Source organism: Sander vitreus, chromosome 9 (assembly GCF_031162955.1).
Source record: "Sander vitreus isolate 19-12246 chromosome 9, sanVit1, whole genome shotgun sequence".
In the NCBI taxonomy this organism is placed as follows: domain Eukaryota; kingdom Metazoa; phylum Chordata; class Actinopteri; order Perciformes; family Percidae; genus Sander; species Sander vitreus.
Genome location: NC_135863.1, coordinates 14,959,742 through 14,977,533, shown reverse-complemented (window position 1 = coordinate 14,977,533; position 17,792 = coordinate 14,959,742). Strand labels below are relative to the sequence as shown.

Sequence of the window (17,792 nt, the reverse complement as noted above, 5' to 3'; positions counted from 1 at the left end):
TCATTCATAACAGTTGACATCAGTCTATAGTTTAATTCACAGAAAAGGCTGAGGCCTATTTAGGTAACTAGTAAATATTGCAATGCTGCACTCCATGTGACCTGAACACTGCAGTCTAATCACCTTAAAATTCCACAGTATTACAGTAGCAAACAGGAAACCAAGCTACATTTGCCCTTTGACCAGCTGAGCTGGCTCATTCGTCTGGCGCGAGGTGCACATGCTGGTTCCTGTTTGAAATACCATCTAGACTGGATAATCAAAAACATTCTCCTCGTCTGCCCCTTGCAGACTTCATCAGCAGTCCTTGCGTGAGGTCTGTCTGCAGTCCTTGATGTCCACTACACAGGCTTTAGCAACATAAAAATATTACACAACTAAAGAGCCTGTGCTATTTCTGTTTTCATACAGGTACTGTATATTCTCAATCCACATGCCTTTTGCGCTACATGTATCAGAACCTTTAAAATCTGATCCTGCAGCAAGTTAAAGACACTTTTTCATTCCACAATGAGTAACAAATATAGAACACAGGAGCAAACTACAACTTTAAAACTGGAGGCATATCTCTGACAAATTGAAGCCTCTTATACAAAGATGCCCACATACTGCTAGTCGCATCTGCCATGGCCCGATCAGAGACACCCAACAAAAGAACAACACAAATGTTCCATGAATATTACGTCTTTGGTTATAGACCACTGAACTGGAGATTGATAAGTTTTCCCGTATTTGTGATTCAGAGAAAAGACTCGATGGGTTATCAGAACATATTTTGTAGATTGTTTGGGATATACTTGTTAGGGGCCCACATGTTTTTACCTGAGCAAGAACAAAGTGAGACAAAGCATGACGGTAAAATACAAGGCAGACAGGGACATGTGGGTAGATGACTAATCTAGGGTGCCTGAGATCCCACCCAACAAGGGCCTCGTGAGATCCATGTGAATGCCCATTATCCACAAAGATCAGCACCGAGAATGATGGGAGAAGGTAGGTTTCACACTAAGTCTGAGGCTCTGTCACGCTGAACCACTCTCCTAGACATGTCTGAAACCCAATTAAGGACCATGTTAGAGGTTAAGCACCATGTCAAGCAACACAGTCTGCAAAACTCATGACTTAATTAAACAAATAGCCACATCCTTGCAAGAGAAAAAAAAAAAACATACAGCTCAGGAACCTTAAAGAGGTTAGAAGTTAAGGGATAAATAGCCTCATCAAATACTATATACTATATACAGTGTCCCTGCTATAACTAAAACATGGAGGAGAGCAGGTGGAGTTTAAACCCGCACCGTATCTCCTGTCTGAACTGCCGCATCGGTGTCACGGCCGAGATCCCAGCATGAGTTATGGAAGGCGACAGCACACAACAAACTAATGATGCTTCTCAAGGTTATCTCTGCATAAATAAAGAATGCTGATGCAGCAGCCCAAACCCACAGACACCTAACATAGGCCACTAGGATGGCGTTAAAAACCTTTGGCAAGGGCAGTGAGTTAATAATTATGAGCTTCATTCATTCTGGGTTAGTGGAACATCTTTTAAATGCTTCAGTAGCCAGGTGAAGGAAGGGTCTGTGTTTGGGTGGAGGGAGGAGGGTGGCAAGATGTCAAGAGCGCCGCTATGCTCTTGCATGACAAACACCAACCTGGAGCCACCAGTGACACAGCCCTAATCCAGAAAATCCCTCCTTCCTTTGCTGAAAATCCTAATGAGGATTTGAAGTGCTCGGCAGGGAGGAGACCCAGGGGCTGTGGTTACACCTCGCCACTGCTTGCTCTCCCAGTCATTGTCTCCTTATCTCCTTATTGGCCAAGCCTGGCTGGCGATGAAAGAGACATGACAGCATGGTGGGACTTCGTACACAGGCCCCACGCCTGCCTGGCTCCATGGGAAGCCAGATTCCACAGTCTGCCGCAAACAACCAGGATGACATCAAGCGCGAGGTGGAAAGACAAAACCGACAGAAGTTGTTTACAAAAGACACACGAGACAAAGGATAGATTCGCCCCTTTAGCCTTAACTGTTTTAGTGCTGTCTCCAAAATGAAATAAATTGGAAGCTGTAAAAACCAAGCTTAATAGGCAAATAAGTGTTTCATATAGTAATTACCTAAGAAATGATTTGTTTCTTTTAACAAATTAGCTAAGGGCCAGCCTTTTCAAAGTATCTTAATTACCAAATTAAGTAGTCAGGGAACTGGAGTGTGGCGCCACAGTGGGGTACTAATATTTTCCATGGACACAACTCTGTAACAAATTAGTACTTCAAAAGAACAGGCCTACTGTCCGCGGCTTCACACATTGACAGATAGTATTTTGAAGTTTTTCTTTTTAAGATAACATGCACAAAAAACAAATGTTTATCTGATTGGATTTGCCTGCTAGATACTAATCTGCTTCCCATGGCCCCTAACAGCCTGCCCTAATACAGTTAAGTGTGACATGAGGGCAGGAAAAGTGTGTAAAAAAGGAAAGAAGGAATGGCCATTTTCAGAATTTTTTTAAATTATATAAATATGCTTTAATGGTTACAAAAAGAGGCTAACCTGAGCAAATAGGTGGTGGCACAGCACTGGGAGGTGATGGATCCTGTTCTTGTAGGTCCTGTCTCACAATAAGCCCTGGGCTTTTACTTCCCATAATTACATTTCAGAACACCTTGATTGTCTATTTCACTCCATTCACTTTGAGATGAAGGTTTTAAGTCTTTTCTCTTTTCCTTTCACATGGTACAAAAAGACGACTTTTAAAAGGTGCCCTTCCCTGTTGCCCTTGATAAATCTCAAGTACTTCAAACATTTCAAGCTTTGAGGAGAAACAATAGTGTGGTTTCAGGGTGTACGGAGGGAACAGAAATTCTCTGTGTCAGACTTGTTCAAACAAGTTCTGCCAGTGAAACGCAGCGTTTACATCATGGCCAACTCTTTATGTACCCTTAACCTCACAGACACAACCACCACAGGCCCCATAGTAATGGAATGATAACATCTGGAGACCACACAACTGTTGTTGAATCATTGTTACATAAAGTCTCCATGACCTACTTAACATTGGCCATTTCAAAACAGTTGATCACAATAAGGTGGGGTGCATCAAAACCAGAAAATGTAACAGACACATTTTCTACCGATATATACTTGCCACTCTGTCTTGCATGTTGCAAACTTTGCCATTCCTACCTCTTGACACAGAATCCTTGCTCTGCTCTCTAATTCTGCCGCACTGTAATTCTAACACTCTTCGGCAAAGCTTTTGAAGAGAGCGTGTGGCTGAGCTAGGTGTGAATTGTTATTCTGTCGCTGATACAGACAAATCCCTTCAACCCCACCAGACTATTATTTTGGAAGACATGTGAGCCAATTTAACCCATGTGTTGCAAGGGAGGAATCAAAGTTTTTTTACATTTAGCAAAAAAACATTATTACTCATTTCTGGTGGGTTGCTATGGTGACATCCGCAGAGGACACCAGTAGGAAAAAAAGGAGGTAAGGTCAGAGGAAAGGATACTGATTAAAATGAAAGACAGAGATGTCTGGCACTTCCCTCACCTACCTCAAAATGTGTGTGAAAAATCACTCAATACATGAATGTTGTGTACTGAGATCAGCAATTTTTTCCATTTCACATCCATACATTTGAGAAGCTTGACACTGTTTAAAAAAAGAAGAAGGTAAAATCGATGCAGCAGAGGCCAATATATCGTGTCTTTTAGTCCCTAGTACAGCTCCTCCATCACAGGCTCATACCCCTTTCCTAATGCAACTCATTAATATCTTTTGTTAGACCCTGCTTGCTGGTAAATACCCATTTCTTTCAAACTCCACAATCCCAGTTTGCAATGCAGACTTAACTCTGTTACAAAAATGGCCAAGAAAAGAGTCTTATGAAAAGAATAAAGTCTCAAGCCCAAGTTGAGATAACCCCTGATGGCATCATCAGACTTTGAAAATCTCACTCCAGAGCCACAGAAGACATGATGCAACTGTTTTAACAGGCTGGGTGGAACTCCATGTGAGGAGTAAACTGAACTTGACCCCTTAAAACTGGGCATAAAGCTTCCCAGATGATTTTTAGTCTGGTATCATTATGTCCATACTGACATTGATTACAGTATCTATGTCACAACAAGGCCCTCCTGGGGTTTTGTAGGATTACGGACATACTCCAAGAGCACTGGCTCAAATTTTTGTTCCAAGATCGTGTGTATATATATATATATATATATATATATATATATATATATATATATATATATATATATATATATATATATATATATATACATATATATATATATATATATATATATACACACACACAGCATAATTAAAATAATAAGCCAAATCAATTTCAGAAACGGATGTCACTGACTTTTTCAGTGACATTTTTTCAGATGTGAATAAAATAAGGGAAATGTGAGATGAAAGGCCTGGAATGGCAGTGAGTCAGCGGAGCAAATACAGATCACAGTTATGTATACTTGTGGAACTGATGGAGTAAAATGTGGAGGATGGAACATGTATTGTACAGAAGGAGGTCACACAGCCCCACAGCTACAGTTTCAATCTTGGCTGTGGGTATCACTTCCTTCAAACACACAGATATAAGGGGAAAAGGAACCAAACTTAAGACTATTTACAGCATTCCACTAACCCATTTAATTCTTATTAATAAATATATATATATATATATATATATATACACACACACACATACTATATACATATGATCTTACATATATATATATACGATCTTGGAACAAAAATTTGAGCCAGTGCTCTTGGAGTATGTCCGTAATCCTACAAAGCTTTATGCCCAGTTTTAAGGGGTCAAGTTCAGTTTCACCCAGCCTGTTAAAACAGTTGCATCATGTCTTTATATCAATTATAAAAATGCATTAAAAAGATATTAGGGATAGACGCAGTTTAATGAAGCATGTTTACTTGGGGATATTGTTTGTAATGAACTGTTTCTGGTCTGATCTGTGCGGTTGGGATGGGAAATGGGAGGTGAGGGCAGAGGGGAAACAACAAGAGGAAAAGGTGAATCACAAATATCATCATTAAATGGCTGTATTCATTTGTTGCATTCACTCCTTTACCTGATTTGGAATAAGCCTTTCCTCATGTACTACACTCTCTGCAATGTCAATAAAGTTGAATCTAATCTACAGTCACTGCTTACTCTCTCTGTTTGCCTGGGGAGTGTCACCTCTGAATCACAGTGTCACTGAGTCACCTGTCAGCAAGAGTCATAACATGTACTAATGCTGCTTTTCCACTGCATGATAGGGCTCTACTCAAGTCGACTCTCTCTTTTTTGGTTTTCCATTAGCAAATGTACCTGGTACTTTTTTGGTACCATCTCAGCCGATGTTCCAAGTGAGCTGAGCCAATACTAAAAGGTTAAGTTGAAACACTGCAGGCCACTGATTGGTCAGAGATAACCCTCACTGGGTCACATGGGACATCCTGCACTAACCCGCAATATTTAAAAAGCCAAGCTACCGCCAGTAACAACCACATTTTTTTAATTCACTTTACTCAGATTTTTTTTTCATATGGCAGCGCGCAAACCTACAGATATTCTGTTGGGTTGCCAATGAAAGGATTCAGCCAGTGATCAGCTGAGAATCTGGCCTACACTAAGGGAGTACTAGCAGCAGTGGAAAAACAAAAAAAGAGAAGAGTACTGGTACCAAAAGAGTAGTCAAGCAGAGCTGTGCCATACAGGGAGAACACGGCATAAGATTCCCTTTATTATATTCCCTTTGGCAGATGCAGCCTGACCAACTATTAGCAGTTGGTAGCGGAGCATCAAGATCCCTTACTAAGCTTCCCACCTTTCAAACACATTACTGAGTTCTGTGGTGCGCCTGGTGAAACCAGATTCGCCGCAACCGGTAACAGAAACTCTCTGGGGTGGCGACTATCTTTCCCATCCCCTGAATAGGTTTACTTCTATAACCTAGGCCTTGAAATTGCAAACTCTTATCTTTGCATGAGGTTTCTGAAACGCTATGTCAGAGACCCGCCATATATGTAAGACATATGATTATGTGTAGCCACTTCTAAGGGATTTTCTTTGACTCTCAGCCTCTAGAGAACACACGCTCACACTTCTTATAAGATCAAATCCAAGCCAGATGATATATGAGCAACACACATGGTAACATATGTTGTGGTTGTGTGACTCAGTACAGTGTAAATTAAGCATCTTGATATATCATTACCTTCCAAACTTGAATACTACTAATCCTACATTATTGAGTGTTTAAAAAATTAGTAAAGCAGGTATAGTGAATATTTGGCTACAGCTTCAACAGTTGGCACCAACAAACAAAATCCGCAGTGGCTCTTTTGATATATTGCACTGCAACGATGCCAATTTCAGTTTATTCTAATTCCAATCATCAAACATCAAAATTGATGCACTTCTTTTCACGTGATTAAACACTAACATGTACAGGATACAGTTTATGAGATACGGTTTGGATGCATCAAATCTTGTAATTACGAGACAGCTGAGAGTGATTTAATCAAAGCTAAATGCACTATGATTAAAACACATTCAAGCTTTATATTTTTTGAGGTGTGAAATCTGTGTGTGTCTGCCATGACACAGAACATTTTAGCAGGGAATTTACAAATGGATCCAGCTCTGATGCCACTGGGAACAACAGACGCTCTCAAGCAGAAAATCTCAGACAAATCACAATTTACCAACTAATGAAACCACTCAAGATTATCCCCCATCCGCCTGTGCCCACTGTCCTCAGAGCTGCATTACTTACACAAGCACTGCCTGCACTCAGAGGAGTAGCTCTGGCTTAAGTCACAATGTCACTGCTCATGCTTTACTCCTGAATCAGACAATAGTGAAAAGTATTTCCTGGCTCTGGCTGTCATTGAGACAGTACTCATTCAAAATATCCTATACGAAAACTGGCATGAGAATAAATCAGTTTTTAGAGAAAACAAAAACGTTTCATTTGTACTTACCCTCTGTGGAGTGCACTTGGGCTAGTGTGATGAGAAACCAGCAGAAGGTGTGAAGTTTCCGCAGGGAGCATGCCATGGCGCCCAGTGTTGATGATTTGTGGCAGGTTTGTGTTGCGACTAAAAAGGTTTGGATTAAAAAAGTCCAAGCCAACTGGTCTCAGAGATGCTCATCATTGATCCTCTCACCTGTGGAGCACACCAAGAGAGATGTTCAGTTCAGGGATGAAATGTATTCCACGTGGTGAGCTCTGTCACACTCTTGCCACAAGACACTTGATGCTGCATTTACATTCCACAGCAGAAATGTGACAAACCTTAAACTGTGAAATGCTACAAAACCACGCAAAGCCACTAAAAATAACCCCAAAAGGTCAATAATCCTGAGAAGGGAAATCCCTTAATGGCTGCTGAATGCTAACCATTTCACTGGCAGGGAGGGGTGGGACAAGCGCTGTCATCAATCAGATAAGGCCCACCCTGTCCATCTCCTCGTGATTGCTAACCTTATCAGTGCTGTGTCAAATTATATTTTCTGTACCTATTACAAAGACCATATTTATAAACCTTTTGTGCTGAGACTTGTCATTTCCAAAGATTCACTCTATTGTGGAACAAAACTTTCCACAGATTGAAAATTCGAATCCGCCCTACATTAAAAAAAATTATGTTGACTCTCCAGAAGAGTTGCAACAGGAACTGACCAACTGTAAATTGACACGGCATTAAAACTCTGCAACCACATGGCGGAAATGTTAAATTAACTGACAGTAACATTAAATACTAAAAATATCCATGGTAATAGCTTGGTGAACATTAGCCAAAAAGCTTTTCATCCTGCTAAGGTCATATTGGTTTGCATTAGCTTGGTTGGTGTCTGAGTAATAAATGGAAAAACTATTTTATAATAGACATGGATGTAAACTATGTCTTGTTTGGTCATATAGGGATGGCATTTCAGTAGTTTAGTTATTTTTTAGAACGCCCACATTTTTATTGGCTACAATATAGTGTTTTTTAAGTAGAATGTCCTCCCACTGGCGTTTCACTTCTAGTTCAGCAGAGGTTCAAATGTAACAGTACTTCTATTTCACTGATGTTTTGTGACTCTTTCCACCCCCGCGCCCTAGCCAAACAAACAAATAAAGAAACACTACCAAGCAAATGGTCATTTCTCTCTGCTGTGACTGACCACAAACAGCCTTATCTCCCTCACCCCTTCCCTCCTCACCCCCTCCCTCTCCCTTACATCTCTACAAATTCCTGTCTTCCCACCTCATCCGTACCTGTCCCTCTAGTACTAGTCTGTTTGAATGTTTGTTTTTGCTCTCTTTTCGCTACAAAAGCAAATGGCCTCCTCCCTGTCATGGATACAGTGCTGGGGCTGTGTAGGGTGAAACCTAATGCCTACCTGTGAGCCCAGGCATGCGTTTCACACTACTAACGGCTCCCTTTTGTCTGTGTGTTTACACTGCTGGGCTAAACTCCAGTCCTCTCACTCCCATGAACCATTAGCACATTCACCATGGGACACGGCATCACTCTGGCAACAAGGCACATAGGAGCCCATTAGAAAACTTTTTTCTTTTTCTTTTTTAAGACATTCAAAAACAACATGCCATTTTCTTCTGCGTAGACAGCCTGCAATTGTTTGTTAAGATTCAAGGAACAGAGTGTTATCCATCATACCAGCAGCTAACAAGAGAACTCTGAAAAGACGGTGAGGAATTCTGTTGTGTCATATACAGTCAGAGCTGCACAAATCAGCTTAGGCTGGCTTCTCCACTCTGGAGAGTATCCACAGCCTGAAGAGTCTTTGATCTGTTTTGTCTGAGTATTCAGACAGTGTAATAATTCATCCCGGAGAAAACATGCAGCGCGCACACATTAGCCAACAAAGTTATAATTAAGCCAGCCATAATCAGCTCATCTAGTATGACATTACGCCTCACCTGAGACCTCTAATTTTAGAGCCATTTAAAAGAGGTTAACAGGAGCAGACTACACGCAGCCACAGTGTATTTAGTTTCAATGGAATAATATGCAGTCATGAGACTTGACAAACAGAAGTTGATCATGGAGACCAAACATATTGGATTCCAATAAAACCCTAACCCTTGTCTTTGAGCTGATCAGTATATGTGGAACCAATTAAGTTTATGCGGGTAAGTGGCTACAAATAATCAGCCTAAACTCAAGGTCCATACAGTATTACAAGGCCTTAAGCAGATTGTCTCCACAATAAAGCTGTATAGTAAGCATATAGGCTTCATTCTTAGCTCTTATTGTTTTGTCCTCTTAGTGAGACAGACAATACTTTGATCACACACACACACACACACACACACACACACACACATTTACATATGAGTGATGATAATCCCATTCAATCATTATATTGTCATGCACAAAATTATTTACTGTAAAAAATCTGTTTAAAGTAACAGTTTGACAACGGTATTTGTGTGGCTCAACCTAATTTCCACAGTAATAGTAATATAGCAGAAAAATGGAGAGACATCTTTGGTGATAATTGTTTTAACATCAAATTTTTACAAAGCAGATTCCCACAGGCACTATCACTTGAGGTGTGAGTTGCAGCATTAAATTTGTTTCACTGTCACTCAAAAATATTAGTTTTATTTTCCCACCATCCCTAGCCTTGTCACTTATTTATCAAATATAGTCCCACTTTGCATCTGGTTCACTCCGTGACCTCTGTGGTGCGTGCACAGAATCATAACACAGACACTATGGGATACACCTGCCAAGTGCAATTTTAAAGACTGATGCCATGCCTACTCGGCTTACGACCTTGACGCAAGTAAGATAACCTGGTTATGGTCTTTACATGGTAGTTGCAGTGTGTTGCCTTACTTTGGTTGTAATATAATGATTGGAGTGCACATGCACACACTGATTGTCCCAGTTCAGATGAATGCAGTGGTGGACCCAAAACCTGTTAAACACTTAAAAGTCTTCTGTCAAACCACACATCTCCTTAACCCAAAACCTATTAACACAGGGTCGCATTTTAGTCCTCAGTTTTGCAAATGAACCATATACCTGAGTACAACATTAATTACATCTGGAACAGGTTAAGCGTGTGCATTTCAGTATATTTGTGTCTCTTTAGTGGCTGCAGGTGCTTTTGCTTACATATGTAAACAAACTATTATAAGTCTCAGAGCCTGAGATAACAGTGTTGAATCAATATGATTATTCTTGCTTCCCTGTCATCATTGCTTAGTGTAAAAAAGAGGCAGCAGGCTCAACAGACCTCCTGTGTCAGAATGTGGAGACAAAGACAGAATTTACAGTTTTGCCTCCAAGGCAGTCGAGATCCCCTGCCACGAAAAAAAAAGTAGAATGTAGATCCCTAGTACATGGGTGTTCTGTAAATCGATGATAACAGTCCTATACTTTAATATATTTTGTATCATGCTGTGAGTGTTTAACATGCTGAGACACCAAAGGCGCAGAGTAGAGGGAGACTGCCGTTCTCATTAAATGTGCTGAGGTCTCCCCTCTCAGCTGGGGGTTTCTTTTCTCTCTCCGCCTTGAAACAGAAACCGAGGGCGATCATACCTTGAATGTTTTCTTAAATAGCCCTCGACTTGGGTGTGATCTCAGAACAGGTTTTAGCATCTGCTACAAAGTGTTGTTGTGCTGGGGTTTGGAGTTTATACAGTGGGGGTGGATAGATGATGAAGAGCATCATGATCAACATGGCTGCTTCTAATGAACCAGACACGGCAATTTTCTGTGATTGTTAAGCACAGATTGCTTAAATGTCAACAGGCATCACACTGTTTTGACTAAATATGAAGTCATTGCAGACATGTGTTTAAGTACTCTGAGAAATGGGAAGCCACAGTGGCGTGGGCCCAGAGGCTTTAAACATATGTGTGCTTGATATATTCACAATACAACAGAATGCTTTATAATCGACAACTGAGTGACAAAACTGTGAATTGCAGGATCCCAGTCGGCCTTCTTAAGAAAAGAAAAAAGGCTTAAGAGCTGGGAGGAAGGGGGTTATTAGAACGGAGGGGAGGGGGGCTGATTGAAAAGGACAGTTTGAAATTTGAATGCAGCGGGGGTCTGAAAACAAGAGGCAGATGTCAAAGAATGCCGGGCTCCTTAGACAAAGCTTCTGGTTGTCCCTCTCTAGCTGTTAGAAGGCCACAGGAGAATAGAAGAAGAGTTGGGCCATTCTATAAAACAAGGTCTGGGGGAATGAAGGGGGGGACAAGAATAAAGAACCTGAGTGGGGGAGGGGCGTCCAGTTACAATGAAAGATTGACAGCTTGCAAGTCTTGCTTGACCCTTGAATTAGCCCCTATGCTTTCAACAAACCTCAAGAAAGAGTTGGGATGTTAATTGTCACGGAACATCACAGGGATGCAAAGGAAGGGAAATATGGGGCCGGAGATTCACTGAAATGTAAATCAGAACCAACAGACCACCACATGTTGAATGGAGGGAACACATTTGGTTCCTATTGGGTTTTCCCAACAGCATCCTCATACATGAATTCATACATACTATAAGACTCCTCTTATCTCTGTTTCTTTTACCCACTTTTAAGGGGAAAACTGAAATACCTGGGGACACAGGGCTCAGTCACAGAACACACAGCCTCAGCTGTGGAAGAAATATATTCCCAAAAGACATTGTGTTCCTGCTTTGACACTGCTGAATATGTACAATTTGCAAGCGTAAATCACACTCCAGAGGGGAGAGATTGGGCTAGTGATCGGATGAGCATGGAGCCCCACTGAGTCAGATGTGGGGCAGGGAGACCCCTCTGCTGAGGGAATGATTGAGAGCAGCACAGGGCCAGAGGAGCTGAATGACACCCAACCAAACTGTGTGACTGCTGGTGCCCCAAACGCAGACCCTGACCCTGAAGGGAGATCAACCAGAGAAATACCAGGTCAAACATGCATGCTGCGCAACAGGATGGCTCAGCTAGTTTGGGAGTTGGGGGGAGCTGAGGGTGTGGTAATGTAGGGGGTAAAGGACGGAGAAGAGGCAAACAAAGCATTGCATGAGGGGTTTTTCTGGTGGGAGGGCTTCTCTGTTAAAGCTGTTACATAAAATTTTATCAGAACATCATCTGCAAAAAATAATATCTCAGATAGTTTAAACATAGTATGGCCAGAGATTAGGGTGAACATCCCTTGTAGTTACACTGTATTGCAGGCTCACAGTTACTGATCATTTTCATGTATTACCCAACCCATTTCATCATCTGAGAGTACATAAAAAAAATTTGTTTTTAAATCTGTAGATCATAATGTGTGGATTAAATTAATCATTAGCTAGATCTTATGCAAGCCACAATTCCACAGAAAATACACTAGCATGCAAGGGAGCCGGAGCGTGTGACATACAGTAAGCATGGCGCTTGTCATGCTCATTGCTCTTAGCGTTTGCACCATTAATCATTTTTATGAGCCATAAAAATTAACTCAATTAATCGATTAGAGTACTCCCCACTGGTCAGGACATATGGCTACTAAATAAAGTAATCACGAGCCAAACGATGGAACACTCCAACTCATCAATAGAGTTATGGAGACAAAGATGGAAGCATTGTAAAAAAAAAAAATAAAAAAAAATATGAGATGAAAAAAATATTGCAGGTTGAGTTTTAAATGTGAGAAACCCACGTTTATCAGTGAGTATTCACTAATTTTAAAATGTCAATATATAATGTTTTTTTTTGAAAGTCTTACATATTAATTTCAACTGTATCCCTAGGCGCACAGTGCTACATTGCCCTCTGACTGAATGTTTATTAAATCCATAGCCTTATAATCACTTTACCAATGCACAAAAATCCTATTAGTGCTGAAAGATACCGACACCTGTCTGTCCACATGGATTATAGCCAGATGATTTGCACCGGTAACAAAGTTTTAATACAGGTTCCATACATTTTTAGTTGTAATTTTGATGTTTTACTGGGAAGTGAAGTGGATTATCTCAAATGAAATTTCAAAATGTCATTTCCACTTGCTGATAGCACAAAACTATTCCTTTCAGGTCTGTTGAGATAAGAATGATTCAGCCTGGGCCGTTAAACGGTGTCTTTGCCAAATGTTCCTCCGCTTAGGAATTAATAGGCTGACATTAATACAGCTAGATAAATAGGAAGGCCAGGAATGGGAGCCCTGCCATTATATGGGCATCTCATGGTGATAGTACCTGCCAATCAAGTCCAATAAGTCCTTGACACGGCACGGTTCACCTTGCAATACACTGAGCGCATGCAATATGTAGTGTGTATACTCCCCAGTCCAGAAACCCAATCCAATTAGTACGTGCACAAAAATACTTTGCAGGGTTGTTGGTCGGGGAGAGCACATTTGGACACCAGAAAAGAAACATTTGTTGTGTGATCCAGTTTGCCATGGCTAAATTACACAAAACAAATTAGGGATTATACAAAATGAGCACGGCAGTTGGCCCACACAGACTCCCAAAATCATCTTCTCAATTTCAGTACGAGTATGATCAGTGTTGCGTTCATGCAAAAATAATACAATGTGGCCCGGCAAAGTCAAGCAGTGGGGACAATGAACAACTGCACATTCACAGCAAAACACAACTAACAAGTGTCCGGTAAAAAGTGTCATTCATGTTGCTTGCATGCTTGAAACTGGTGAACATATAAACAGTTGAGGTCAGAGATTTGCTCATTGCGGTCACATTCATTGAACACTGTTATTTAGTGTGGCAGCTTGTGTCACTTATTTACTTTTAGTGTTGCCACTCATCTAAAAACAACATGTTTGTTTGCAGAAAAAGGGCAGAGTCCTTTTGAATGCACAGGGCCTGGTTTTGGTCTATAATAATAATAATAATGTGCTGTATTTACTCAGATACGCACCACTAAGCAGCTTTTGTGAGCCTCATTTCTCCCCCTCCCTTCAAAGTGAGCAGCTGAATGGTTAAAACCCTGCTCCATCCTTCTATTAAGGACCTCACCATCAATAATGCACTGTGATCGTGAGGCGTTATTAAAACAGGATGATTAATTTTTAAGGTAGTGGGCAGCAACACACAACATGAAGGTAACAGAGAAGATGACTTGTGAGAGACACGTTGGAAATGGGAGCGGAGCAAGAAGAAAAACAAGCCATTTACTCATGTCTTTACTCGTTGTAAAAATGAGAAACAAAAAATAAAGAGAGCAATTATCTCTGGGACCAAACATGTTTTAACTCCACCTTGAATTAAATAGGTGTCATTAAATCCCTGGCTTACACAGAATGCACAATCCTGATATTGAGTCATAGTCTACCTTGCACAATCCACATCTCAATTGTCTAAAAGCTCCTTCTCTACTTTGTTTGCCATGCTTGTTGAGCTATATCTCCTCCTTTGTGACTGGTATATTTAACAATGGCTAAATACTAGCTTTTACCTGGATTCACATCATTGCACTTGAGCACCCGTAATATATTTTTCTCTCTGTACACATTTGTTTAAGAAAGCATCAAGAAAGAGGCTCCGTCTTTAAATCACGTGGGAATGCTTAAAATGTGCAAGCTTGGAAAACAGTCATTGCGTTTTCTAAAGTGCTGGATATTTCAATTTTTGAAGGGTGCTAATTCTTTCAGATTAGAGGCAGTGTGCATTATGTGGCCGACCTTGGCTCAGTGTCTAATTGAGGCTTTTAACCTTTCTGTGGCTCAGAGGAAGGACAAACACAGCCAAAATAAGGGACACCACATAATCTCAGTCCTCACCAAAATAGAAAACAGCACAAGGACCTTATCCTTACAGCAGAAGCAATACTACACAAATTATTTCCGCAGTGAAGTGGATCTACTGTAGCCTACTTGATCCTAGCGCATTTCTATCCCAGCGCTGCCGTATCTATTTTCAATCTAAAAGATGGCATGAATGTCTTTTGTCAGACAGGGGAAGCGGCGTATGTCAACCTAAAACAAGGTAAAGCACTGTGTCTTGTCAGGAAGCGCAGACAAAAGAAGTGGGTGTAGTCTTTTCTTGAATGCAATCACTTGTCAGCCCTAAATCTTCACTCAGTACTGCCCTGACAGGTAATGGTCCTTGTTCAACCTGATGATGCTATATTGACATTGGTTTTTTTTCAAAGACAGAGTAAATGTCTAAAAGGCATTTAGCTGCTGCTCAGAAATGAATGCTTTACACGCTCGGCTGCACAAAAACATGAAAAAAAAGAAGAAAAAAAGGCAAGCATCTAATACCACATTTATACACAGCAACATGAGAAAATAGACTCATTTAAGTTGCGTTGAATTTTTAGGCTGCATCATTAGATTTCCTTGTGCAGTTTCAGTGTCACTGCCCTCTCCCCACTTTCAGCTGTGAAAGAGAGAGGACAGTTTTAGGGCTGAGCCTTCTCCACAGGGTTCATTAGCATAACATCATCACTGTGCGGGGATTGTGATGCAAACAAGCTCAGATTGGCTCATTCCAAACCCCTCTTATAATAACTAAGGTGCTACAGGATCTCACTCCTGCCTGCTCACTGTACAATGGATTAGCCTCTTTGGGACTGAGACAAAGAGAAAGAGAGTAGATTTTTAAATAAGTTTCAACTTCAATTTCAATGTCAGAGATGTTATCAAGCAAACACTTGGCTTGCATTCAATAGATAAGAGTGAAAGCTGCTGTATTTTGCCTTTTCCCAAATCAAAGCATATTAGATTAGATTAGATTAGGCTTTAGTGATCCCAAATTGGGATATTTCAGTGCTACGCCATACCACAGGAGAAAGATGATTAAAACAGTAGGTTAAAAAAATATAATGGTTTGTTAATTATAGGCAAAAATATCTCTTCTTAAGAATATGCCCTGGTTCCAGCTGAACATGGTTCAGGCTGGACATGATTAAAAAATACACTGTATGTAAATGGATGTGGCTTATGTTATCGTCCCCTGCCAACCCACAGTAGGACAGCAGATACAGCAATCACTGCTTCTACACCTTGTGTATGTTTAATATGTGTTTGCTCTTTTGTGATAACAAAACAGGAGGAGGGGGGAAACAAACAGGGGTTTCTTTTTTTGTTCTTTTTTTTCTCCTCTCTCTGAATAGCTGGACCAAAGTCAGGGAAACTAAAAACACAAGGAGAGAGAGAGCATGCAGACAGATACAGGAGACTGTCAAGCGGACTGCGATAAAACATTCACTAGGAAATTATCTCCCTGTCATAAGACTCTCCTGTTTTGAATACCAAAGGGATTCAAATTCCCAAACAAATTCTGAAAGGTTGACCAATTTCGTGCTCTGCCAAACGATAGCAGATTGCAGTACGGGTCGCACCTTTGAACCGCCGCGCTGGAGGTAGTATGGAGCAGAGATTTTAATCTCTGTATCTCTGCATAGGTAATCCACTGAAGTGTAATTGCTACAGCTCTATGTTACACAAAATAATGACAGGAGAATAAGATCCACTATGAATATGAAGTGAGTGTGATAACAAAGTCCCATGTCGGGAGAGAAGGTAATACTTTGACAAGGGCTCTAGCTGGGGAGGAAAATTCTCCTCTGAACAACAAGCGTCTCTGTGAGGTTGTTTCTCTAACATTATGTACCATTCAGAGAGTGTAGATCAAAGATTATGTTTTATTTGACAAAAATGGCTAGTGGATTACAGTATATAATATATTTTACCTTTCCTTGACCTTTTTCTGTACATATTGCACTACATAATCAACAATTATTGTCCTGTATGAGCTGTCGTAATCGGAGTATGAAACAGCATAAAACCGACAGGCGATGCCGGAAAAAATAATGCAGTGTCCCTGCGGCAAAAAGTTGAAACAGAATCAACTTTTAGAGAAACGAAACCCGACATCCCGCTGCAGTGACCAATCCTGTAACCTACCGACAACCAGACAAAACACAATGGAGTGGGGAACACAACGGAGACACAAATGGGCCAATTAGGTGACACTCCCACACCGCCGCACAACCCTGCGCTGTGCGCTAATCGCCACAATGCCTAATTTGGTTTGAATGCAGCCTTAGATTTGAATCTGTTGCTATCGCTGCCCTCTGCTGCAACATTTTAAAAAAATATATCATTGCAAAACACAGAAAAGCACCAGCTTGTTAAGTGGAATTGTTATGTGTATTACTATACTCTCTAACACAAATGCATACACTAATGATTCACTTAAAAGCAATGTCTTGATTTGCATTCCACAAATCTCACTAAAATGTGACTAAACAAAAAAGAAAGCGTGTGAATAACGCAGTGATTTACTGTAACTTCAAAAGGAGATATTCTTGTCTAGCTAATAATTATTCAGCCGTGTCCCGTGAATATTTTCCATCTCTGTCATTCTTCGATGTTTTATATACCAAAATATCTTCAGTGTCAATTAGCACTTTTGTTTGGGGCTATCACTGCATGCTCCAGTTGTATGAATCGTGAAAGCTTCATTACACATGTCTGTCCTGGCACAAAAATGCTTAACTTCTGTTCAAGTATTCAGCTGAGAGTATTGTTGCAGCGACTTCTAGAATATTGTCCCCGAGTGATTTCAGCACACTCCTTCCTTTGCTACACTGCTTCCATTATGCACAGGAGCCTACGAGCCCTTTCAGGTGAGACCATAAACGATAAATTTTTGGCCCTTGCAGTAAAGTGAGTAGGCGTTGTTATCTCTCGCTGATTGTTAGACTCAGCTTCAGTTTCTGGTAGCTCCATTTCAACACCACCGTTTACAGAGCAAAGGTTCCCGGGGCTCATCATCGACAAAACTTTTAGATCC

At 40.8% G+C, this 17,792-nt stretch overlaps 1 protein-coding gene across 15 annotated transcripts in view; it reads right to left on the bottom strand.

Moving 5' to 3' along the window:
- Window positions 1–17,792, bottom strand: part of adgrl2a (adhesion G protein-coupled receptor L2a) — a 96,795-nt gene that overhangs the window by 67,498 nt on the left and 11,505 nt on the right. For all 15 annotated transcript variants that reach the window (XM_078258858.1, XM_078258854.1, XM_078258855.1 and 12 more), the window contains exon 2: window positions 7,011–7,196. In XM_078258858.1, the coding sequence (XP_078114984.1) occupies window positions 7,011–7,086 (76 nt within the window). In that variant the 5' untranslated portion in view covers window positions 7,087–7,196. The remainder of the gene's footprint in view (window positions 1–7,010; window positions 7,197–17,792) is intronic.